Genomic DNA, 26,920 nt, shown 5'->3' with positions numbered 1-26,920 from the left:
TGGGATATGATTGATGCTGCAGTGGTGTGTAGAGAGCTGGGATGTGGGGAGGCTGTAGAGGCAGTGAGAGATCCCCGTTTTGGAGAGGGATCAGGACCAATCCTGAGGGCTGGAGTGGAGTGTAGAGGGTCAGAGTCCACACTGAAGAAGTGCATATCAGATGACGGGGCAATTCCACACTGTAGTCACAGTCGTGATGTTGGAGTCATCTGCTCAGGCAGGTTTTTATTAAACCTCAGTAATAAATAACAGTCAAACAATGACTATAACTACAGCAGTGTTTAGTCACGAATATTTCTATATTACACATTTTTGTCCTGTCATTCACATCCTTTTTACCCGTGTCTTAATTTTCCACTGCATCATGTAGCTTTTACAGTGTTGTTTTTCTCTGAACAATTCTTGTTTACAAACACTCATTTTGCTAATTTACAACATAAAAGTTTAATGGGAGAGAGTGATTTTACTGTGACAGTCATTAAGATCAGTCTCCTCAGATCATAGTGAGTGTAGCAGTCATATGACTGCATTTTTGCTCATGTCTTTTAAAATCTATTCTCATTTTTCTCATTATTTTAAAAGAATGCTAATTATGTTGCGGTTAAATGGTTTTCAAATTATTCAGAAACATTTTGCTGATCATTTTTCAAGTGACCGTATTCAACGCAAAACGGTGTTATCATATTTTCCTGGAAAATTGGATTATATTCGGAGACATACTTAAATTGTAACTGAGATTAAAACACTGATGAAATTAATTTATAGAAAAATGCAAAAGCAAATCATCTGAGGAAATCACCACCCATAGAGGATGACTTTTTTATCTGCCATCATTTTAAAGTGAAATTTTCATGTTTTGATGGCTGTAGTGGAACCATGTCAGGGCACTAGGTGGCGCTAGACATTGGGGCATAAGGGCATGCATGGGGGAAATGTAGAGAATGAGTAAAATGAAAAGAAAGAGTGAGTTCACTAAACGCTGTCAGTATTATTGTTGCCTGTTGAAACTTAAGTGTTCACAACAGAACATTACACAGTGGTAAAAAGTTTGTTTGTTTCTTTGCCTTATTGATGGACCAGTTACAACCGATGATTTAAATCTAATTATAAGCATGAGATAAAATATATGAAATGCATGAAATGAAATTTAAAATGAATCTTGTTGTGTTTTAAATCCACAGGTCATGTAAAACTAGCTAATGGACTTAATGTGTGCTCTGGGAGACTGGAGCTTTACCACAGGAAGACTTGGGGCACGGTGTGTGATGCTGCCTTTGACCAGCAGGATGCAGAGGTGGTGTGTAGAGAGCTGGGCTGTGGGGTTCCTGTAGAGGTGCTGGGAGCTGCTGCTTTTGGTAAAGGGGAGGGTCAGGTGTGGTCAGAGGAGATTCAGTGTAGAGGCAACGAATCTGAGATTTACTTCTGTCCAACATCATCTTCACTGAGACAGGACTGTTCCCATGACAATGATGTGGGAATAAAATGCTCAGGTAAATATAAATTATTGACCTGTCTTTTATGAGTGAGTTCTATTATGTCCATAACAGAATACCATGCCAATTTCTGCTTCATGTGAACATGTAAACAACATTGTTTGTTTGTGTAAACAGGATACACAGACGCTCGACTTATGAATGGCTTTGACCCCTGCTCTGGTCGAGTGGAGCTGCAGTACCTCAGTGAGTGGGGAACAGTGTGTGATGCATCGTGGGATACTAGAGCCTCCAACGTGCTCTGTCGACAGCTGAATTGTGGGAGTGCAGAGGCTGTAGTTGGGGCGGTCTTATTTGGGGAGGGCAGTGGCCCAGTACGGGCTGATGTGTTTGATTGCCAGGGGAATGAGACACACCTCTCAGCATGTGTCATCTCTTCATGGAGTCGAGCTGTATGCTCTCACAGGCAGGATGCTGGAGTCATCTGCTCTGGTCAGTTTATATGAGGGACACAGTTACATACACTTTATGACTGAATGCTGCAGATTCATTAATAACTGATGTATACAAAGGATGCTTTTGGTAAAATTAAACTCTTCTTCTCAGGTTCCTCTATGTCTGCTGATGGTGGATGGGTGCAGCTGATTGGAGAGAGGGAGTGTGAGGGAGAGGTGGAGGTTTATTTCCATCAGGCCTGGAGGAGAGTTCTCCTGGACTCCTGGAGTTTGTCTGAAGCCTCTGTGGTCTGCAGACAGCTGGACTGTGGCTCTGTGGTAGAGTTCAGAGGCTCCTCTGGGTCTGGTCTAGGGGACAGTGATGAGTGTTTGACTGGTTTCCAGTGCTCTGGGACTGAAGCTTATCTGGGAAACTGCAGCTCACCACAAACTACAAACTGCAGTTCCAGTTTACAGCTGTCACTCATGTGCTCTGGTGAGTTTTACATGACTGCGTCAGCAATCACTTATTGTAATGACTTTTAAGACCTTTTAAATACCTCCAAAGGGGGAAAAATACCATTACCGCGGCAAAAGAAATCGACAAACTAGACTACAGTATACACAATTAATGAGTTTTATTGAATTTGAATGACAGAAATATTGAGTGCACATTAGATAACATATAATTGCCTTCTCATTGACGAAAATAAAACTGTATGGCGATAGACACAGTCCAATGGGGAAAAAATGACCCCCTGCATTATGCATTTACAACCGCAGTAGCAGTGAGTGACTCCATGGGCAATACTTTTTGGGTGCTAGCATAACGCTTGTGCCTGACGCTTGCTCGCAGCATCGTGCTTTTTTTTTTTCTTTTTATCGGCCGTAGCCCTCAAATCGTAAGCTGGATAAACACATTCTTATTTTAGGTTAAAATGCGGATCACAGCCACACATGCGGACACAAAAGCCCCTACCGAAGCGGAGTGTACGCTACCTCTTCAATGTACAAATATACATTGGACGTTGCCTTCTGTTGCTAGTGGTGAGACGACGTGTTGCAGTTTTGGCGCTGTTTCTACTCCCTCGTATTGGTCTTCTTTGCCTAGTGGTGAGACGAGGAATATTGTTATTTTTATTCCGGTCCTTTTTCTGACCGTATGTACTCCCGCAGTTCTCACGATATCGATTCCATTGCAGCGGTAACAGGTCCGTCCTAACGCTGTGTAGTGCGCTTATATACAGCTAATTGATCGGTCCGTTAATTTTTTTTATTGCCTTTTTGAATCCTTTATGTTCCCTTTGAAAATGAATGGGACACGTTTTAAGTCTCTCGTGGTACGATGATGGATCGTACACAGCGGCAGTTGATAGTTGGATTCAGTTATGAAATCTCATTTGCTCGTCAGTGCCGTTTTGGGTTATAATCACACACATTTTCAATGGCTATGAAATCTCATTTGTCGGTCACTGCCGTTTCGGTTGGTAATCTCTCACATTTTCGATTTTATCGTACCACATGAAGCAACCAAGAATGAGAACAAAAACTTAAAATTTGGTGGTTTGCACACAGCGGTGCAATCACATTAGAATGTTTTTGGTAGAAATGCATCTCTAGTTTGTAGAGCTGTGCAATTAATCGGATTTTATTGTCAGTTACGATTTTGGCTTCTTACGATTATGAAAACAAGATAAGCGAGATAAAACGATTATTGTGCCACATTATTTTATTTAAATGTAGGCTATATATACAGTCATGCGCCACATAACGTCCATTCGGGCAACGTCTGACTGCATGTACTGCATGTGACTGTATATACTATGTGTGTCTGTGTGTGTGTGTGTGTGTGTATATATATATATATATATATATATATATATACACACACACACACACATACACATATATATAGATAAATAGATAGATAGATAGATTAGATATTACTTATTTATTTTATCTATGTCATTTTTTACATTTATTTTTCATTTCAATTATATTTAAAGTTCAAGAAAATCTAATGTAATGAAGACAAGTTTTTTTTATTAAGTTCAGTAAATGCAGGATGTTTTCAAATCAATAAGCAATTGTGTTAAATAATTGTGATCTCAGTATTGACCAAAATAATTGTGATTATGATTTTTGCCATAATTGAGCAGCTCTACTGTACTAGTTTGAACTGGCCTCTAATTTCCACAAGAACAGATGCAGTCTTTATTGTCAGACCAATCACAATGCCTTTGGACACTTGTTAACTAATTCAGATTCAATATTGTGTGAAAAATGTTGGAAAATTAAGTCCTGTATTTAGGGGTCGACCCTGTCTTCTTCATGCTTTAATTCAGGTCATAGGTCCCTCAGACTGGTGGGTTCTGGGAGTGAGTGTGCAGGGCGTCTGGAAGTTTTCCACAAAGGCTCATGGGGAACAGTGTGTGATGACTTCTGGGATATGAAGGACGCCCAGGTGGTGTGCAGACAGCTCCAGTGTGGAGAGGCCCTCAGTGGACCGGTTTCAGCCTGGTTTGGTCCTGGAACTGGACCCATTTGGCTGGATGAGGTGGACTGCCTAGGGAACGAGACGTCCCTGTGGAGCTGTCCCTCAGAGGGATGGGGCCGACATGACTGTGGACACAAGGAGGACGTGGGAGTGCTGTGTTCAGGTATTCAGCTAAAATGCATCATCAATATCACACACTCAAGCTGTATGAGAATGAGGTAATTGGTTTGAGTAAATCCACCTTTTTATTATAAACTGGTTCATGGTTATGACAGGAAAACTGGTGACATTTTCCTAAAGTGCTTTTTTCCCTTTTTTTCCATTTGTTGCCTGTGTGAATAAAAGACTCTCAAGGACTAGAGTCATATGACAGCATCACTTAATCATGTCAACTTCAAATCCTGTTTTTGTCCTCAGAGTTTAAAGAGATCAGACTGACTGAAGGCTGCTCTGGGAACCTGGAGGTTTTTTACAATGGAACCTGGGGTAATGTCTGCATGGACCAGATGGACTCAGACACAGCGTCTTTAATCTGCCAAGAGCTGAACTGTGGAAAGAGTGGCAGTGTGGACTGGAGCACACCAAGACTGGCTTCAGCTCCAAACTGGCTTGACCGTGTAAAATGCCGCAAACACGACATCAGTATTTGGAACTGTCCATCTTCACCCTGGGGTCAGAATGAATGTAATGCATATGAAGTGGCACAAATCACCTGTTCAGGTAAATGACCTTCACTTTTCTAATCAACCCAGAGGAAGAAAGATTCACTACTGATATAGACTTTTGGGTTAACATTCAGTTATTCTGTTCCTATTGGTAACATTGTTTGTGTTTGTGCTCTGATGAAGATTCTGAAATAATTTCACTGTGAGGTATGAAGATAATGTTAAAAAATGTGCTGTTTACAGCTACAACAACTGATTACAGCTGCAATCGATAACCTGTTAGTTAAAAATCATCATGTTTCTCCTTTAGTCACAGAGGAAAAAAACATCGCCAGAAGTCTTTTATCATGTGCAGCATCTCCACATCACCGACCATGTTCAGGTGACAACGTCTAACCCCCATTCACATTATATTTCTCTCCTATAAGTATCTAAACCATATCAGAGGTCTACAACAGAACAATTTTAAATATGAAATTCTATTAAATATAGTTTTGGTTGTATTTGTTCAGTTTGTCAAAGAGAAGATTCATTTTACAAATTTCAACTCACCAGTCCATAAAAAATGGCTTAAATATGGAAAGATCTGAAAATGAAAAAATCTTCCATGCATATATTTTTTGAAAACTTTGATCCTTCTTTAACATCAAAATAATCACATGTTTTAGTTTAAACCATGGTTTGTTGTCTAGACCATCTACCCCTCAGACTGATGGAGGGAGAGGGCCAGTGCTCTGGGAGGCTGGAGGTTTATCATGACGGTACCTGGGGCTCAGTCTGTGATGATGACTGGGACATTAGAGATGCTCAGGTGGTGTGCAGACAGCTGGGCTGTGGGCCGGCACTGAGGGCTGATGGGAATGCTGCCTTTGGGCGTGGAGAGGGAGCTGTGTGGCTGAGCAGGGTGGAGTGCAGAGGAAGTGAGATCCACCTGTCTGACTGCTCTCTCTCCCTGAAGAACAACACTGACTGTTCTCATAAGGAAGACGCTGGAGTCACCTGTACAGGTAGGAGAGAGACAGTGGTTCCCATAGCTACTGTCATCAGACCTGAGTGACAGAATAATCTCAAGTATTTGAATAACAGGGCCCTGTCCCAACACTCCTACATGTCTCCTGCTGAGCTGAGTGTTTTGAAGTCATACTGAATAAAAATCACATGAATGCTTTCAGCGTATTCATCAAAACTGCCATTTAAGAGAAAAAGGTCAAAAGGAAGCAGAGCACTGAAGGGAATTGGGACGGGGCCCTATCACTGAAATACCTCAAATAATTATTTAACCCAGGTTGTGCTTGTATGATGATTAATGTCATATATTTGTACTGGGAATCTATTAAAATGACAGTAAACGTGTCCCCTGTGTTCATGTGTGGATAGCACATAAGACTGAGTTATGTTCAGGTCCAACACCGATAAATAAATGAACTCTGACCTTTTCACAGATCCATCTGCTCATCCTCAAACCTCCACAGGTACACTCTTATCTTCTCATCTCTTCTCATGACACATTATCAGCATTATGGGCCCAAAAGCTTAAACAGTTATCAACTTCTGACTAGTAATATTTAAAAACAAAATGTCCAAGTCCTGTTACACCCATAACATTATAAAATGAATAAACACACTATTCCCTCTCTCTCTCACTCTCTCTCTCTCTCTCTCTCTCTGTGTGTGTGTGTGTGTGTGTGTGTGTGTGCACGTGTGTGGTTCTAGAGAGAACAACTTCATCAGTTACCTCTGCAGCGTCTTTAGGTAATATGACCACCTACATGTTTAATCTGACTTGTGTTTCAGTATTGGTGTATGGCTTATGTTTAACTTTAAATCATATCCTGGAATGTGATTTCTTTGTCCGTGTGTCTCCAGAAGCCACCAGCAGACGGACCAGTCCTTTGCGGCGTCAGTCACAGACTGGTGTGTCCATTCCCTCAGTGGTGTTCCTGGTTCTAGGAGCACTGCTCCTGCTACTGCTGGTGTTTCTGCTTGTGCTGTTTTACCAGAACAGAGCTCTGAGGAGAGGTAGGACAAACATTGAGGAAAAACAGCGGAAATAAAGTTCCTTTGAATGAGAAATATGACCCTGTTTGTGTGTATGTGTGTGTGTGTGTGTGTGTGTGTGTGTGTCTTCTCTCACACAGCCTTATCTAAGAGGAAACACATGCGTCTGCCTGATGCCGTCTATGAGGAGATTGACCACAGATTCCTCACCAAGAGAACCAGTAACACTGTTCAGAGAGGTGAGAGTCTCTTTACAGGGATGCACAGCTGCTACTGTGGAGAGAGAGAGAGAGAGAGAGAGAGAGAGAGAATGTGTGTGTGTGTGTGTTTGTGTGTGTGAGAGAGAGAGAGGCAGAGAGTGTGTGTGTGTGTGTGTGTGTGTGTGTGTGTGTGTGTGAGAGAGAGAGAGAGAGAGAGAGAGAGGCAGGGAGAGAGAGTGTGTGTGTGTGTTAGAGTGAGAGTTTCAGCATTTGTGTGTTTATGTGTGCTTTCAAACATATACTATCTTCCTCCATTAAAATAAGGAAAAGGTGAAAATTGTTTTAGCTTTGAGTGTTACAGATTGTACTTGAGCAAGAGTAATAGAATTAGGGGATGGGACAGAGTGCTTGTGTTTCCTAAAGACTTAAGACTTAGTTGTGTTGTTTAGTTGTTTTTTATTCATATATTCATTTATTCATTCATTTATTTATTTATTTATTTTAAATTTTATTTTGTCTTGTCTTTAAGATGTCGAGGGGTATTCAAGTGCCTATATTTTGAAACACATAGATAAACAGACATACAGAGAGAGAGAGAGGGGGGGGGTATTCAAAAACTGGGGCATATGAATGGCAAAGAAAACGTAGAGAGAGACATCTTTTATGGAAGCGAAGATGGAGTTTGTAAATTCACGGTCGTTTTACTGTGGGTGTTATTTTCACTGGTGTGCTATAACTTTAAGAATCTGTCAGGCCGTTGGAGCCAAACGGTTTTACTCCTATTCAGCCAGAGAGCTCAGCACCAAAACCACGAGAGTAACGGCAGGTGCAGCGGATGTGTGTATGTGCCCACGTGTGTGTGTGAGACGAGGGGGGGTTAAAGCAGAGGGACATAGGCTAGTGCATGTCTGAGAGGCAGAGAGAGAGAGCAGGGAGAACGAGAGCACGCGTGTGAGTGTTTTAATGTCGAGTCTGACGATTGCATCGCTCTCCTTTAACAGGTCGTGCTCTCTCAGAGGGACAGAACTCTGGCTATGAGGATGTGGGGGAAGAAGAGCTCCTCTCAGGTATGACGGCTACATCATCTCCACTTACTCTCTGCCTCTTAAAACAGATCTAGGAACAGCTTTCCCAACCTGAATTTTAATACGATCTTAAATGTAATAGTACCACTGACCTCAGATCAGCGACGAAGGCCACAATTATCTCTACCATAGATCATCTGACAGTTAATCCAAAATCGGTGTGATCAACATAACTTTAATCGAGTTGAGTGATTCGCTGGTTATTCTTTACAGTCATTTTTGTGAATAAATATGGTGAATAATAATGAAAATCCTGAGAGTCCGTGTTATCTGAGGAGTTGATGTTTTTGATTCCGTTTGCGCCTCTAGAGATGCACGTGCGCGGAGGTTGAATGCCACCTCCAGGGAGATGAGACACTGTGTATATCGTATGGTTAAAATAAGACACAAAAACGTTTGAAGCAGAACAAGAATCCGTGCCCGCTGATTGCATTGAAACCACGAGTTTAAAAAAAGCTAAATGCGGTCTCCACTCCTGGCTTGTGCAGCCTGTTTGACCCCGAGTCAGTCACACTGTAGCAAAGAGCGGCTCGAAAAGTGACGGAAGCCGAGTTTGACTTTACCGCGGCTCGTTGATTGAAGCGTTGTCATCACACCAACCTGGCTAGATCAAATATCGTCAGCTTGAAAGGAAACGTAAGAACTCGGGAGATCGACCGGCAGAACGGGCGCTATAGATTCATCGTTTGGTGTGACAGGTGTCGAAGGTGGGAGAAAATAATCGGTGAGGAGGTAGCAAATGCATCTTGCACGCCAGGTCATTACAGAACTAACTGACCGCCGTTTGACGGAACAAGAGTATGATTAGTCCATTAATCTGTTAGACGTACATAAAGACAAAAAAAAACCCCTTTAACCATGGTACTCTTACGCAGCCGCGTGAGGAGTGTACAGCGCTCAGTCAGGATCTTCCTGTGGAGCGACAGAGTTAAAAGTGTAAGAAACGAAATAAAGTGTTAAAATTATGTGTGGAGGGAAGCTTTTCACATGTTGCTTTTACGATGTCTGGTGGTCTATTCAATGTGACAGTGTCAGAAAGTGTTACACTAGAAGTGTCTTTGGCAGTATGTATATATATATATTTTTTTTTTAACTGTTCCTGCAGAGTCTTTGAGAGAGGACAAAGTTGAGTATTATGGTGATGTGAAAACTACCAGTGACCTGACAGGTGAGTGGATGGATATAGATGGGTGTACATGCATTACATAATCTCGTCCCCTCTTTATTTAACAGGATGACAATGTTGATCATATGTGGTTTTGAGTCAGTATTCAATAGTCTCTCTGCTTTTATCTGGTTCAGAGGAGATGCTGACACTGGACTCTCCAGAGAGCTATGATGATGTCATCACTTCAGGACAGAACGCAGACAGTGTGATGGGTGTGTCTCTGATTTTAGATTAATAATTTTTTTTAATACAAACACACGCACTTTGAAATCGCATTACTGTTGAGTATCTGCTGGGAATCGAGGGGAATTTGTTTCTGTGATTTCATTCAGAGGAAAATGTGACAGAGGTTGCACGAGAGCACTATGATGATGTCATCACTGTAGGGAGGAAGTCTGGAAGTGTGACGGGTGATTTCTCTAGATGTTCATATTAAATGCTATATATCACATGATGTTCATATAACAGACAATAATTAAAGTAATGTATCTCTCTGACTGATTTAGAGCTGACAGGAACAAAGGTCCCATTGGAGCTCTTTGATGATGTCATCACGTCAGGGCAGGATCCGGGCAGTTTGATTGGTGAGTTATGACCTGTATGATACGGTCACAGTCCCCTCAGTCACTTGCACTGAAACCACATCACATGACCACAATGAGAGCCAATTTCATACAGGAATGGACAAAATTACTCCTAAAATTACTCCTACTATAAATTTTTGGAATAGCAGAGCTGGTGCGTGGTAGAATACACGTTTAACAGTTTGCTATAAAATAACATTAAATAATGACTCATCTTTCATGTCGATTTTAATTTGACAGTGCTGTACAATCAGATTTGTAGAAATTCACAACTTAACAAAAATGTGGCCCACAAGAGAGATGCAAGGACTTTGAACCATGTTTAGTGTGTTTTTGATGTGAGTTTGGGGTGTTAGTGATGACTGTGTTGATTATTGTTTCAGAGACAGCTGTGAAAGACCCACCAGAGGATTATGATGATGTGGACACTGCTCAAGGCAGTTTAGCAGGTGAGTTTCAGAGAAATGCTTTGTAAACTCTCACTTCATGCTATGTTCATAGAAAAACTACATTACAGAGAATTAGAAATCTGTACGGCCTGAGAAGTGTGTTTGAGTGGATAGACTGGGTGAGTACGATTGGATGGCTTCCAGTCCAGTCAAATGACAAACACACAATGTCTAATGTGTAAAAGACTCTATACATACAGCTGAAATGTTACGTCATTTTTCTCTTGCTCCATTAGAGATGGAATATGATGATGTGGGGGTAAAGATTCTCTCTGGAAGATGAGCACAGTAACGAAGATGGAAGTTCCACCTCCTGCCCATGTGCATCATTTCCAACTGTGTTTTCTTTTCACATGAGACAAATAGTCAATCATATTCCCATGTCCCTGCAGTCAACAGTAAATGTTTCACACACAGATTTATCCAGTGTCTAATAGGTCAGTCTAGGACTCTGAACTTTGTACTTGTATGTAGCTCTGCCCTTTAGACCTGAGTGTTGTAAAGAGGAGCATTCCAACCTTAATGAAATGAGGATGGACAGAAGGGAATAAAGGAGTTGAGTATGGAATATGAATATGTGTGAACAGATGGCTTTAGTATTTCAGCATCTTTTTTCCTTCTGATCTCACATTCAAAACCATTTCAGCGTTTACCTCCAAAATGTATTTGATCTAAAATTAGCTCAGGGATATAGTATGACAGAACAAAGATAAAAAAAAAATAATGCTTTCTGTTAGCAAAAGTATATTCATAGCTTTTGCCATTGATGCTGCAGTTTGTATTTGCTATGTTTGCACAATTTATACATATTTTTTGAATGTCTACTCTTGTAAAACAGGTTTAGTAATACCTGCTCATGCCTTTCATTTTGATGCTGGCGATTGTTTGTCACACATGTTGCACTGTCTACAATACCTATGATTTTTTTTGTTTGTTTGTTTTTTTTAATTTTAAGACTTTTTGCTGCTGCTGCATAACACAGTTAACGATGTAAGTGCAATTCAATAAAGCTTTTTAATGTGGATCTCCTTATTAGTCCAGAAGCCTCTGAAACACTTTAACAAGAGACACTTGCTCCTACTTCTCTCTATTTCACCCGAAACTGTGAGACCATTTGGTCGTAATTCATCATTAGCAGTGCGTGTGTTCAATAACAGGAGGTGTCGGTTTGAGGAGTGGTCCCGTTTATCTGAGATGTAAGAGATCAATGGTCCTGAAAGTCTAACTGGTTGTAAAATCTTATTTTATTCTCTCCCAATAATTCCAATAAGTAATATGTATTGAACAGTCAAACTTTTGAATTTCAAAGTTCGAGTATAAAATGTATGTGTCGTACATGCCCAAACTGCACGAGGATTCCATGCTATGTATCTCTTACTAAGGAGAGTTCTCGCAGGGTCAGTCATCTGTATTCTTCACTCAACATTGTGGTATTGTATTCTTTTAGCTCCATCTAGTGGTAAGAAGTAAAACATGTTAAATTACACTAGAGATTGGAGGTGTGTCGATTTAATCAGCTGTTTTCCAGAGTGTATGTGTCATGCTGTGTGTTGTGTGTTGTGTTGTGTAACCCTGAAATCTATGTGAATTGACGGAGTTTTGGGAATCAAACAGAAGACAGTTGACAGGTACTCAAAAAGAGCTGAAAAAACCATCAACTGAGCTGAAGATGCTGAGGAGCAAGTCAAAGAGGGCCACGACAAAACGTTCTGTATGTATCTGTACACATTCCTATCCGTTATTTTAAATGCTTCATATAGATCTCACTCTCCTGCTGTGAAACCTAGTCTGTTTTTAACTTACAAAGCTAGTCTGCTACTGGTCTCTTGTAGGTCCAGCTGAGAATACACAGGTCGAAATAAGTGGAGCATCTTAGACAAGCTTGACCACCAGCTTGTCACAGCTATTACGTAAATCTGTGTACAATCGTAAATAAATGTGTGATTCACCATTGTCAGAATTCACTTTAACCACAGAGTTCAAATGTACAAACTCTGCTATTCAGTTTATTAGGAATACTGAGCAATATTCAATACTGAATATTAGTGGTCAAACTCACCCACCCAAAACACACACGCCCAAACACAGTAGTGGCCAAACACATCCATTCTGCTTACGTAGCAGAGTAATGTTTTACACTACATTGTACTGTTGACTGTTGACATCGCAAATGTTTAGGGAACCTGGGGTCATATAGACGTGACAGTATGTATGCACGTACGTACTTACGTACGTATGTGTACGTACGCACGTATTGATGTATGTATTATTTGTGTTCTGCTTAATATCACTCCCTCACTGTCAGTGCATTTGTATGGTGTGTTTGTGTTCGATCATTTCTGTAGTTTAGCCAAGCGACGGGGACTATCGGAGTATCGGGTTGCCATGCGGTATCGGAAGGGTGACCCCAATTTCCGTTCTTTTTAACGACCATCTTTAGTCGGAGGAGGAGGTACGTATCGTCTCCACATCTTTTTGTTTAAGGTTCTATTACCCCAGGAAAGGTTGTATAAAGCGTTGTATATGGCTCATGAATGGCAGGAGTAGACAATGAATGAATGTTATTTATAAAAAGTGTTTAAATATGGGTTTTAAAAGGCGTTTGTTGAATGTGAATCATACGCGTATTAATTAATTCAAGTGTCCCGCGATGGTTTCTGGCTCACACAACGATAGTTCGACGGCTGGTAGAGTTTACTGCACTTTAAATAATTTTTTGTATTTCACGTTCACAATCCAAAGGAAGGTGAGACATCAGCAACATGAACAAAAATCACTTTTATTAACGCAAAGTTTGGCGCCAAAGGTCTGGCTTGCGAGGGGGGCACGATAACTCGTTTAAGGAGCATTGCACTCGAATGCCCCCACCCCGCCTTTGACGCCCACACTGAGCATACATTTTCAGCTAACGTTTAATGAAGGGGCCACTTGTTTCGCTATCGCTGGAAATTCAGGACACGCTACTATGACCAGGGGGGTATTTCAGAAAGCAGGTTTACTGAAAACTCAGAGTTAGTTAACTCTGAGTAAGTAGTAAAGCTCCTAATAGAAGAGTCTTGTGGCTCCATTCTCCTTGCAAAACAAAGCCATAGGTCTCTTCTCTTAGGAGGTTTACTAATTTGTCTAAGTTAACTAACTCTGAGTTTTCACTAAACCTGCTTTCTGAAATACCCCCCTGGATTACTTTTCATTGTTTTGGGACATTAGTTTCACAAACAGTTTTCGTTTTTCATCCTTCAATCAAGTGTGGCCGCGTTGGTATACAACACAGGTGTTCACACTCACCTAGGGGTGCGGTTTTGGTTAATTGGTGTTCAACTTCCTCTCGGTAGAACAAAGGTATTCCCCAAATTGTTTGGCGTGCTCATGGTTGTCCGTCGCTGGTAGAACAAAAGAACTGGTAGGCTTGAATTTTATTCTTTACTGTGAATTGTAGGACGCATAGCATTGCTTTACTCATGCCCCATTTTAAGTTAAATAGTTTAATTGTTACAACGATTTTGTCTGAGTGGCCGAACCAGTACTGTTTTAGTAAAAATTCGCTGTGACTTGACGCAGTGGCACTGGTATGTACTGCCTTTATACAGCTTTATTGTTTGGCGGCTGCCGATGTTGAGAGCGATTTGTTTGCTTTAGACGTAGTGCTTTTCCCACGTCTTTTTCTCTAATATTAAAGAATGAATGGTACTCATTGTATGGATTCGTTTGTGTTCTGTATTCGTGGACGGCAGGTCCAAGTCATCCAGTTAAGGCGTGCAGCCTCACGGCGCGCACTCACAGTCCCGCTCAAACATCGGTAGCTGTAACCCCTGACTACTCTCTGCCGTAGTGTGGTGCGAAGGTTTCTCCGCGCCACCTTTGTTCTCCTTCACTGCCAGCTTGTAGTTCGTCAGTGCTGAGGTAGATATCCTACAATAGTAAATGGGTTAATTCTCTCTTGTTAAACTAAATTTAGTGTTGCATTCCTTTTTGAATCGGTGCAGTACTGTTTAATTGTTTGCGTTTTAAAGAGTAATTGTTAAAACATTGTTTTAGTAATTAGTAAGACTTCTACTATGAGGATATGATGGAGTACTAAAATCTTTTCTCTGTTGCAGAGTGCAACTGGTGGTTGGTGCGACGCACTGTTCTTTTGTATTTCCTTTTAGATGTGATCATTTTTGTTTACTATTGTATGTTTGTTTCCCTTGGTGGTTTTGTTGTGGGTTTTTTTGGCACTCCAGTGTGCCCTCCCCCCTGACATGACAAGCAGGCCACACACACACCGCACCTTTGTATGAGTAGATTTGAGGCTGCCGTTCTTTCTGCCGTAATTTAAACTGTAAGTAATTGCAATTGGCCCGTCTGGAAGGCGGACTGGTTGAACGGTGAATGACGTAGGAGCAGGAGGTCACAGAGCATTATGGGATGCAATATTTAGTCAGAAGAACTGTAATAGTGAAATGTAAAATGTGGGAGAATTAGTGGATGAATTACCATCAACCCTCAACCTTCCACCAAACTAAGTTTCAGGTTTACGTTGAATGAAAATGTTCATGTTAATCTTGTAAAAACAGTCTGATTTACCTGTGTATGATAAGCCCTGATAACAGCCTGATTAGCCCACATCTCAAGTTTGTGTCTGAATGACTGTTATGTTCGCATTGCTTTGTGCACTGGTTTGTGTACATTGCCCTTGGCCTCTGTAAGGTTATTGTTGGTTACTGTAATCGATACTGGATTGACCTCATCAGTTGCATTGATTGGCTGAGCACACCTGATTTAATCAAGAGCATGTTAATCACAATAATCAGGTGTGCTCAGCCAATCAAAAGTGCTGCTGATGAGTTCGGTGAGGTAGGTAGAGCAGGGATAGATGGAGAAGGTGCAGAGCAGGGGTCAACCAGGAGCAGAACTGAGAAACAGTGTCTACTGCACAACAATGCAGTAAACTGACTATGTAACTCTATCGCCCTCTAGTGGGCAGTTCTTGGCAACAGTTGTCTGTTTGGCTAACTGAAGTATGTCCATTGAGATGGTGAATTTACAGGTAAATTACACATACTAAAGTCTTCTGACTAATAGGATTGAATCCATTGTAATTTGTGTCTGAAATCAGCAGAGAAATGATGAATTCTCCAAAAATAAAAGAAGATAAATTTGGAGGGCAGTGATGAAAAATGTATAAATGTTTTAACCATCCTACACCTGCTGTTTAAAAAGATGAATGTTTTTAACAGTCATTTCTTAGACTGTTAAAAACAGTTTTGGATATAGTATTAATGTGTAGATGAGAACTCAGAATCCAGACAGAATATTTCCTCACATTTAAAACATATTACAACAGTGGCCCTGTATGTTCTCTCTCATGGTTTTGGCTCCATTCAAACTTTATTTCTGTGTTGGAAAAGATGACAAACGTTCTCTGATTTAAGAACTAGACTTGATGAAGGCAGTGATTGAAATGTGTTACTGATTTCTGTGCTGTCTGATAACTGGTATGAAGGGGAAACTTTCTTCAAAGAGAAGAAGAAAAGGCCCAGACTAAAGCCTGTGGCCCTCAACCTGTAATACTCTCTAACAGACTGTTAGTGTTTGGTCTAAAAGTCTCCAAAAGACATGTGTGTGTGTGTGTGTGTGTGTGTGTGTGTGTGTGTGTGTGTGTGTGTGTGTGTGTGTGTGATTCAGTTCTGGTTAGTTAGTGCAACCCACTACCCTGTGCCCTCTAGTGGTGAGAAATATTACTACCCAAAATAGAAACATGGTACAATAACACATCCAAATAAAAGACACACACAGTAAGTGTTTGTTTGAAATGAGTTCACTTTGTCTGGGTTATGAGGACACCAAGCACTTTCCCCTCATGCGCTGAAAGCTCCCAGTGTCCCACTGGCAACAGTGTTCAGGACCATGGACAGCACCAATCTGTCAAACCTGCACTGACCGCTGAAGACAGAGAGTGAGAGCCTTGGTCAGCTCCACATTCACTCACAGCAGCAGAACCTGGCTGTAGTGGGGAGGTGGAGCTGTGTCTCATCTTTACTGGACTCCACCTCAGGGTGTAACTCTGCAGCAGGAAGGTTGTATTTGCTTTTCTTTCCTTTCTACACCTGAGCTCCATCCAAAAGATTATGACAAGACTGTTGTAAAAGGAATTAAATTATGATGTCTTCATTTTATTTTATTTTCTTGAGATCCCTCTTTTCCATTCACTCCTTCAGTCATTCTCTGTGTCAGGTAGATGAAGACTTGCTGTGAAGTCTGAATCAGTGCACACAGGTTTATTCTGGGTTACCATGGTAACTCAGATCCTGCCACTCCTGCTACACGGTCTACACTACCTGTACACCACTTTCCCAGTCCTGTCAGACAGGATGAGAGAAACAGATAGAGGGAAAGAGGTTTCTGTTTGTTAGATCAGACATCAGCTACAACATTTACTGTTTAACACAGTTTGTTCTGGTGCTCAAAGTGCTGAAATACATTGCTACATATCTGTGACAGATGACACAGAAGTTTTAATGAATGGTGATATGAGCAGTTAGGATGAGTTGTCATGAAAACATATCCATGTTGTAATGAGAGACGGAAATGTAATATGTTTAGAGAGACTTTAGACTATCATAGAACTCTTTGTATGATGAGTTCTAACTAATCTTGCCGGAGGACCACGCACACGTGCTGAACAATCTCTTGAAAAATGTTTTTTTTTTTTTTTTTCTCACGGGCAGTTTCGGCGTTTTCTTCAATTTAACACTTACTCCTACACTCACCACTAGATCGGGCTGTATGGAATACGTCGAGCTTCACAGGACGAACCTTATGATTCCATATATGACATATATGACATGTGACTTTATCTTCCACGTGATTTTTGTTACTCCAGACCAGAGCCGCACCGCTCCACACTAAAATACTTTGGGAAACTCAAACCAGAGATCATTTGTGAAGACTGATGAAGTTTCTCCGTGAAATTTAACGTCTTATTTTGATGGGGAGGAGGGAACAGACGTTAACACACACGAGTTCTTTTAACAAACTCTAATTTGTATGACAGCAAGTTCTTTGTCTTTATTTTTTTAAATTCCATTGTATGGTAAATATCACTGTGAGCCCAACAGACACATCCCTTTATTCTTGTCAAAATTTGTTTCGGTTTTCACTGTCTCGTATTCAGAAATATTTTCTGCAGTGACTGACATACTGTTATAATCATGCCTTTGATAATGATTATGAAGAAAGTAATATACTGTAACTATGGTGGAACGGTTTTAAAAATGTTTTATGTACACTTCCAAGTACAGAACACACTGTGCAACACTGTCGTCAGTATTGAGCCTCCAAACGCCACTGGACGTTTGTTTCTTTTAGTTCTTACTCGTAATCACCACTAGATGGGGCTGTAAGATAAATGATCATGAATACAGCAGAAAGTGACGTGACTCCGAGTGACCTTTTCTTTCGTGAGAGAAGCATTCCCTAAGAAAATTCACTTGCTTTTGATATTTGTTCATATTGTAAGGAGGTCAGGCGAATTGGAGATACTAAATTGCCCTGATGTCCTGTTCAGGGTGTTTCCCTGCGTTTCGCCCAATGAATGCTGGGACAGGCGCCAGCACCCCCCGCGACCCTAACTGGTGTAAGTGACTTAGATAACCATGTCATTCAGTATATTCAGGTACTCAGCTGACTTCATTTTATTGCGTTGCTGAGCCTAGACCTGACCAGCTGAAGGTACCTCAGATCGTAGCACTGCCTCCAGAGGCTCCAAATCCAAACGGCGACTTTCTTTGGCCAGGCACTGCACTTAAACAGTGGTGGAACAATTTTAGAAACTGCTTTAGGTACACTTACAAATACACAACACGCATACACACACATGCGCGCGCGCGCACACACACACACACAGACACTCACACTCAGTGCAAAACGTCAACACTGACCTTCCAGACGCCTCCTCAGGTTTGTTTATTTTAGTACTTACTGTTATTCACCACTAGATGGGGCTGTAGAGTTATTTATCCTGAGCACAGCGGGAATTTGCGTGACTCTGGGTGACAGACACAGACTCTAAGAAACTTCATTTGCTTTTGATCTCAGATTTCAAGTTTATATTTAACAAAGAAATTGAGATATGAAGCTAGAACTTTTTTATAAACTGATTTTTTTTTCTCAAATTTGTTCATGCTTAAGTTTCCAGAACCTCCACTACTTCATACACACACACTCACACACTATTTTGCAAGTAATACAGCTGTAATCTACTCAGTTTTGTAGTTCCTCTCTGAAATAAATGTGTTTGTGGTTTTGTGACTCTCTCACAGAGCTGATGTGTCTTGTCTCTCCTCAGGGAGACGTGTCTACAGACAGGAGGAGGAGTCCTGTTCAAAAACACAGACCTTATTTTGATATATTTGGAGAATTTTAAAGAGCGTCCTCTGATTTGTGACTGTAGCTGTTTGATGATTTCCTGCAGTGTCTCTAATAAGGCAACAGTGAGTGTGATTGGTGGGTGGGAGGAGTCCTCTCTCTAGGTGGGCTAAGAGGACTCAGTTCCTTCAGTCAGTGTGAGAGAGCAGAGGTGAAGGTTGTGCTCTGTGACTAGTTGTTGAAACGGAGCGTGGTCTGGGGCAGAGAGAGATGGAGACGTGTGTGTGGATCATTTTTCTGTCCTCCATGGTTCATCTCACCACAGCTGGTAAGTGCAGAAACATGATCAAAAGCTCCAGAAGTCAATAAATAATCATTTGAACAAAATACAATATATATATATTTTTATGGACAGAGGCTGTCTGTCTCTTTCTAAATTTGTAAAGAAAGGGCAATATTTGAAGATGTCATTTTATTTACAGATACATTTAAATGTGTCTGTTTGTTTGAAATGTTTTGAATTAAGTTTGAAATATTTAGTGCAGCAAATATGTTTGAGAAGCTGTATTCCTACAAACGGATTTTTCCATTATGATGTTGTTGTTTAATTAATGAGTTAATAAACAAAGTGAAAATGATGTTTGGTCTCAGAGGAGAGACAGATTCAGAAATAATGACCTGTTAGTTCAAGAATATTTATATTTACTCTCTCTTTCTGTCTTAATCTCTCTCTCCTCCACAGACAGTGTGAGGCTGGTGAATGGTGGTAGTCGCTGTGCTGGGAGAGTGGAGGTTCTTCATGAAGGACAGTGGGGCACAGTGTGTGGTTATAGCTGGGATATGAGTGATGCTGCAGTGGTGTGTAGAGAGCTGGGATGCGGGCAGTGAGAAGATCCTCGTTTTGGAGAGGGATCAGGAGCAATTGTATTGGCTGCAGTACAGTGTATGGGGTCAGAGTCTACACTGAAGGACTGTGGACCAGACAAACATTTCATTCCCCTTCTGTATTCATGTTGAAGCTGTTGGAGTTGTCTGCTCAGGTAGGCTTTACTAAATTACTATAATCCACTACAATGTTCAGTCATTAATCTCACCATAAACCTTTCTTTATTACACATTTCTGTATTGTCATTCACATCCTTTTACTTTCCCATCACACTGTGTAGTTTTTAAACCGTAGACTTTTTCCCTGAAGGAGTTTGGTTCAAATTCATGAACTACTTTAGGCAAAGAAAACATAAATATGTGATTGATAGTATATACACTAATTTGTGTTCTGTGTCCTTTTATTTGACAGTGTTTGATAGTAGTTTTTTAATGGTTCTGTTTCTTTGTGCCAGACCATGTTTAGCGCAAGTGTGTTACAGTAATAAAGCTGATAAATCTGTGAGTGTGTGTGTGTGTGTGTGGGTGTATGGGGCTGTGAGTGTTCTAGTTATTGTTTGATTTGTATTTGCATGCGTGTGTGTGCGTGTGTGTGCGTGTGTGTGTGTTTAGGGCTATGAGAGTTACAGTATTTGCTGTGTAGAGATATGATGGAGTTGAGAGTGCACATGAATATCAGAGACTGTACTGAGAGGAGAGGGGAGACAGTGGATTCAGTTTATAGTGATTATTATTTGTTGTTCCAGGAACGCTATCTGTATCAGTTATATATCTCTATATTTTTGGGTGTCCACATTTATATCTCAGAATTTTTATTTTTAGACCTTTGTCAAACATTGTTCATTTGTTGTGTTCAAGTCAAAGTGTTGTTGTTATCGATTCAAATGTCTTAGATTTCGTTCTCTAATATTCTATTCTGTTCCTGGTCTTTAGACTCATCATTCTGTTAATCTCTCTTTTTTTTAATGAACGCAGAAGTTGTTTGGTTGTAATTTAGCTTGATTTGAAATGTTTTCCTTTCTTTTTCATAAACTGAAAAGAATACTAGTGACTTCCTGATGAACTTTAGTCATTTATGTGGAAATATAACGGCATTGCTCATTTTTACTTGTGATGGTGAACAAGGGATTACAGTCTGATCCTTTTCCCTCAGAAAATCAAATGAGTGTGTGATCAAAATATTGCTGAGATTAATGATATTAATTCATAGAAGTACAAAAAAATGAGGAAGTTATGCTCTGTTGGGTGCCATGTTTCTCCTCTAAGATCATTTTAATGTGAACTATTCCAGCACAGGTAATAAAGTGCATTTTTCTAGTCATGCTGATTGGCCAATAGTAGTGTACTAGTATCCCTGAGCAAAGCAGTGAACTCCAAGGTAGCAGTATTTTGTATCTCTAACTTATATCAAGAAGATCAGGAGCTAAATGAACAAATTGTTCATTTTGGAAATGTCATACATTTTTGGAACTGTATAATTAATCTCACTGTGTTTCAAATCTACAGGTCCTGTAAGACTAGCTAATAGATCTAACCTGTGCTCTAGGAGAGTAGAGGTGCTTCGTGGGAAGACTTGGGGCACGGTGTGTGATGCTGCCTTTGACCAGCAGGATGCAGAGGTGGTGTGTAGAGAGCTGGGCTGTGGGGTTATCTACCACCAACCCTGTTCCATTTCGTGTCACTTAACGAACAAGTTTTCACTTTTAATATGATAAATATAAATTAATTAACAATAACTCATTTGGGGAGCATTGCCCACGAATGCCCCCCCCCCCTTTGACGCCGACTCTGAGCATACATTTCCAGCTAACGTTTAATGAAGGGCCGCTTGTTTCGCTATCGCTGGAAATTCTGGACACGCTACTATGACCAGGATTACTTTTCATTGTTTTGGGACATTAGTTTCACAAACAGTTTTCGTTTTTCATCCTTCAATCAAGTGTGGCCCGGTTGGTATACAACACAGGTGTTCACACTCACTTAGGGGTGCAGTTTTGGTTAATTGGTGTGCAACTTCCTCTCGGCAGAACAAAGGTATTCCCCAAATTGTTTGGCGTGCTCATGGTTGTCCGTCACTGATAAAACAAAAGAACTGGTAGGCTTGAATTTTATCCTTTACTTTGAATTGTAGGACGCATAACATAGCATTACTTATGCCCCTTTTTAAGTTAAATATTTTAATTGTCACAGCGATTTTGTCTGAGTGGCCGAACCAGTACTGTTTTAGCAAAACTTCGCTGTGGCTCGACGCAGTGGCACCGGTATGTACTGCCTTTTATACAGCTTTATTGTTTGGCGGCTGCCGATGTTGAGCGCGATTTGTTTGCTTTAGACGTAGTGCTTTTCCCACGTCTTTTTCTCTAATATTAAGAATGAATGGTACTCATTGTATGGATTCGTTTGTATTCTGTATTAGTGGGTGGACGGCAGGTCCAAGTCATCCAGTTAAGGCGTGCAGCCTCACGGCGCGCACTCACAGTCTGGCCACCCGCTCAAACATCGGTAGGTTTAATGCTCGTACAACTCAAGTGCGCCAGCTTGTAGTTCGTCAGTGCTGAGGTAGGTATCCTACAATAGTAAAGGGTTCATTCTCTTTTGTTAAACTAAATTTAGTGTTGCATTCCTTTTTGACTTGGTGCAATACTGTTTAATTTGTTTGCTGCGTTTTAAAGAGTAATTATTAAAACATTGTTTTAGTATTTAGTAAGACTTGTACTAGGAGGATATGGAGTACTAAAATCTTTTCTCTGTTGTAGAGTGCAACTGGTGGTTGGGGCAACATACTCACCACAGTTTTTCCCATGATTGTCTTTATCGGAGCTGCTGTTATTCTTATTTTGTATTACTTTTAGATGTGATTATTTTTGTTTATTATTGTATGTTTGTTTCCCTTGGTGGTTTTTTGGCACTCCAGTGTGCCCTCCCCCCATGACATGACAAGCAGGCCACACACACACCGCACCTTTGTATTAGTAGATTTGAGGCTACACCCCCCCCTAGTTGCAGTGTACACACTTTTTGGCTGGTGTAAGATTGAAAACATCTCCTTTGGTTCACTTTGATCTTGAGGGTTTGAATATTACAATTGCATGCACATACTATCATGGTTGGTTGGTCAGCTGAAATGTACCTTACCCTTGTGCTATTCCAGGTTCCACATTGTACTGGGGGGTGTAGGCCATCGCCAGTGCCCTTATTATCTTTGGTTGTGGCTTGATTTGTTTTGTTGCATTGTAACTTTTTCATTTTCTCTTCTTTTTGAAGCAGCCCCTGTTGCAGTGTTACCCTACCCATCATATTCTACCTCTGACAAAAGAGAAGCTTTGCAATAAAATTGCTGTTGCTGGTAATACAGCCTCTTCTGCATCCATTCAGTTGGATAGCCTGAGCACATGGTCCATACTGGTGTCGGGATGTCCTACCCTATAAATTGGAGTGGCGTAGTCTGGTTGTACCCTGTGGCCCAGGTGAAGCCCCTTTGGGGCGGGGCCACACAAGTGAAAGTTCTACCGTTCTTTCTGCTGTATTTTAAACTGTAAGTAATTGCAATTGGCCCGTCTGGAAGGCGGACTGGTTGAACGGTGAATGACGTAGGAGCAGGAGGTCGCAGAGCATTATGGGACGCAACATTCAGTCAGAAGAACTGTAATAGTGAAATGTAAAATGTGGGCGAATAGTGGATGAATTACCATCAACCCTCAACCTTACACCAAACTAAGTTTCAGGTTTACGTTGAATGAAAACGTTCATGTTAAACTTGTAATATCCGTCCGATTTACCTGTGTATGATGAGCCCCGATAACAGCCTGATTAGCCCACATCTCAAGTTTGTGTCTGAATGACTGTTCTGTTCGTATTGCTTTGTACACTGGTTTGTGTAAATTGCCTTCGGCCTTTGTAAGGTCATTGTTTACTGTAATCGATATTTTGATGTGCAGAGTTTCTCAGTTTCCCAGTAATGGCGTGTTGCTGTATGCACTGCAGTATTCATTTCGTCAGTGCCATAGCCTGTTGACAGAGTTCATTTGTTTTAGAAGCTCCCTTTAGAGTGTAAACTGGCTAACCTGTTTAAGCTGAATTTCTGTTGTGTTGACCTCATGTGAATCAGCGGATTTATAAGGCTGTTTATACATATTTATTATTTATGGACCACACATACCTACCCACATATCTCCTCCCAGTATAACCAACCTCATAACGAACATGCCTTCTCCCCAGTGCCCTGTGTCTGCTGTGGTCTTCAGTAAATACAGCTTGAGAGGATCTGACACTTTCTGTCTCAGTGCTCTGACCAACACCCCACCTCAAATGTCAATCATGTTTACCAGTCTAGAACAGTCCCCAATTACTCTCCCACAGCTGAGGTCCTCTGAGTGGATCAGGGCACTTACAGTAGAATAGGATGCCACAGCATCAGTCAAGTAACGTTACTTACCCTTCACAATTAAAAAAAAAAATCTTTAAAATTCAGAATTTTACATACGTTTAACCCATTCATTATCTACTCCTGCCACTGATTAGCTATATACAACACTTCTGTACTATTTTGATATTTCTTATGGAAATAGAACTGTACCTCTCATGAGATTCCTGTTAGACCCCCTTCCTGCGTTCAAGACACATTAATAAGCATGCTGGCCAGGCAGGTTAACCAAATACTGAAATATGTTATGGAAACCAAGGCCTCAACGTTTCATCATTTCAGATCCAGCATTCCTTCCAGGCAGACATGTTCCCACTGTGGGACTCTATACCGAAGCCCTTTAGTGCTGTAGGTATAGCTGATACTAATTCCCTGGTACAGTCTTTTGATAAAGCAGCCTGCACAACATTTAAAACTCCCAATAAAAAAACAGTGTGATTTTGTTTTTGTTTTTTTCTTTTTTTCTTTTTTTGCTGCTCTTATTTTTTTCTGGTTTTGTTTTATTGCATAGTGCTTTGAACTGCCCTTTGTGTAAGGTAAAATGAGGTTTATGATTTGTTATTGTCTGACTCTGCTCTCCCTTTAGAAACAGAGAGAGCCAGTTAGAGATGGAGCCAACATGACGCAGCTGAACATGCTCCTGGAGGGGAGCGCTCTCTTCACAAAGACGCCACAATGATATTGGATTGTTTTCCTCTTAAAATATCTCTCCTCTGGATATCAACACATACAACGAAATGATGCATTGGGAATATCCTGAAGCGCTTCCTGTGCAACCATAGTGTTTGGGAAGAATGTTCAGTTTATCTTGTCCAGTGGGAAGAGTCTGTAATTGAGGTTAGTCTGATCCTCTTATAATTGACATGTTAAGTTAAAGGAAATACTGTATTGCTGACTCCTCTCATACATGAACCTCTTTATCGGCCGTAGGGTAAATAATAAATGGCTGACATACACCCTACAGAAATACCATATCATACAGAAAGATGCTCTAAAATACACACACATGTGAAGCCATTCAACAGTCATTTGAACATAGAGACACACACTGGTAGTAGATGCATTAGTAGAAGTTTCTAGAGCAAGTGTAAAGTTGTGCTGTGTCCTCCTGCCTGTCTTCTTAGAGGAGCTTAAAGAACTGGCGTTAGATTAGCTTTGCTTTGTATACAGTCTCTCACTCTTCCACTTCCAATCTTATTGGTTGGCTGTGTGTGTGAGCTGACACCACCCTCCCTCCTCTTTCTGTTCACATCTAGAACATGAGCAAGATCCAGCTGGTTCCACTGCATGTTCTGGAGAACCCCCCCCAAACAACCCGAGAGAAGACACCTCTGACCCCAAGAACTCCTGAAATGTCATTGCGGCGTCCCCAGTGAGTCCTCCTGTCTGTGTCCAAGCCGTTCCTGCTCTCTCCTCTCCTTCCCCAATCCTTTCCTCTCCTCCATATTCCCTGTGGTGGTGAGGCATTGGGGTCCAGTGTATGACAGAGAGAGAGGAATAGTATTGTGGATGTAAAAAGAAGAAACCTGGGGAACATGGTGATGCATCTTGGCCCTCTTAAAGTTGTCAGGTTTCCTCATCTTCCTTTGTGTGCTCACAAAGGGCTTTACATGCCCACAACAAACAAAACAGCACTTCAGCAGTCATTTTCCACCCGAAGAAAGTGTACGGTCATTAAATACATTAAACTACACGGACAATACTGCATTTTAAAACACATCCTCGATTTTTTTTCTTCTCAGATCTGTCAGTCAGCTGTATTCTTTAGCTCTTATGTAATTTCCTCCCCTTTTTTAGGATCTGTTGCTTTTCTATTTCTAAATGTTTTCCTGTGATAACTGTTCATATTTCGACCCCTCTAGGCTCTTCCTCTACTCCAGCACAGAGCAGACACACTGCTCTTTAGACTGTTTACCTTTTCCATGTTTTTGTGATCAGTTGCTGCAATAAAGTGTTTTCTACAGCTTGTGATTCAAGATGTCGTGTTTACTTGTAAGTGATAGAATAACTACAAGTAATTTATTCTAAGTGTGGTGAGGACTCAATGCAGTGTGTGCATTGAGTCCCCAATGTAGCCATTTCAGTTGAAGTGGCTACATTGGAGATTCTTAACAGTCCTTAATGCTCATGTGTCCAGAACAGGTGGCCAGCATACAGGCATCTGTGTGGGAGCTCCTCCTGCAGCTGGCCACCCAACGGACACATGGAATCAGTGATTCCATGAAGCCCTTCCTGTTGTGACACCTGACCCAGTGGTAACGCTGAGGTTTGAACCCACAACCTCAGTGATGGAGTACAGTGGCATTAACCACTGCACCACCCAGGTGTCAATAGTACACTCTTTTTTTTGTCCATTTATCTTTTTTTTTTCAGTCTTACTGGCGTCAGAAATCCCACAGACAGATAAAATGAGACTTTATGCTGTGAAGTCAGTAGTAATTCTGGGATTTGAACCCTCAACCTCAGTGTTGGTGTACAGCGGTATTAACCACTGCACCACTCAGGTGTTAATGTCCCACTCTTTTTTTTGTCCATTTCTCTTTTTTTTTCAGCCCTAATGGTGTCAGAAATTCTGTATCAAGCAGACAAAACAATACTTTGTGATAGACAGACTTTGAAGTCAGTTGCTGAGCTTCCAACCCTTCAGCGTAGTGATGGGACAGAGTGGAATTAACCACTAAGCCACCAGAGCATCAGCAATGTGGTCTTTTTTTCTTTTTCTTTTTTTCTCCTAATGACAGACAGCTCCA

General features: G+C 41.0%; 1 protein-coding gene across 1 annotated transcript in view; it reads left to right on the top strand.

The window, feature by feature from the left end:
* LOC115824183 (antigen WC1.1-like) overlaps positions 1-26,411 on the top strand; it is a 31,795-nt gene extending 5,384 nt beyond the window's left edge. The window contains exons 3-12 of the mRNA XM_030788288.1: positions 1,197-1,490; positions 1,611-1,925; positions 2,040-2,368; positions 4,203-4,527; positions 4,782-5,084; positions 5,340-5,411; positions 5,722-6,036; positions 7,168-7,266; positions 8,229-8,294; positions 26,308-26,411. Coding sequence (XP_030644148.1) covers positions 1,197-1,490; positions 1,611-1,925; positions 2,040-2,368; positions 4,203-4,527; positions 4,782-5,084; positions 5,340-5,411; positions 5,722-6,036; positions 7,168-7,266; positions 8,229-8,294; positions 26,308-26,411 — 2,222 coding nt within the window. The remainder of the gene's footprint in view (positions 1-1,196; positions 1,491-1,610; positions 1,926-2,039; positions 2,369-4,202; positions 4,528-4,781; positions 5,085-5,339; positions 5,412-5,721; positions 6,037-7,167; positions 7,267-8,228; positions 8,295-26,307) is intronic.
* The last annotated feature ends 509 nt before the right edge of the window (positions 26,412-26,920 follow it).

This window comes from Chanos chanos, chromosome 11 (genome assembly GCF_902362185.1).
Source record: "Chanos chanos chromosome 11, fChaCha1.1, whole genome shotgun sequence".
NCBI lineage: Eukaryota > Metazoa > Chordata > Actinopteri > Gonorynchiformes > Chanidae > Chanos > Chanos chanos.
Note: the sequence above shows the minus strand (reverse complement) of the source record. Positions and strands in the feature narration are given on the sequence as shown.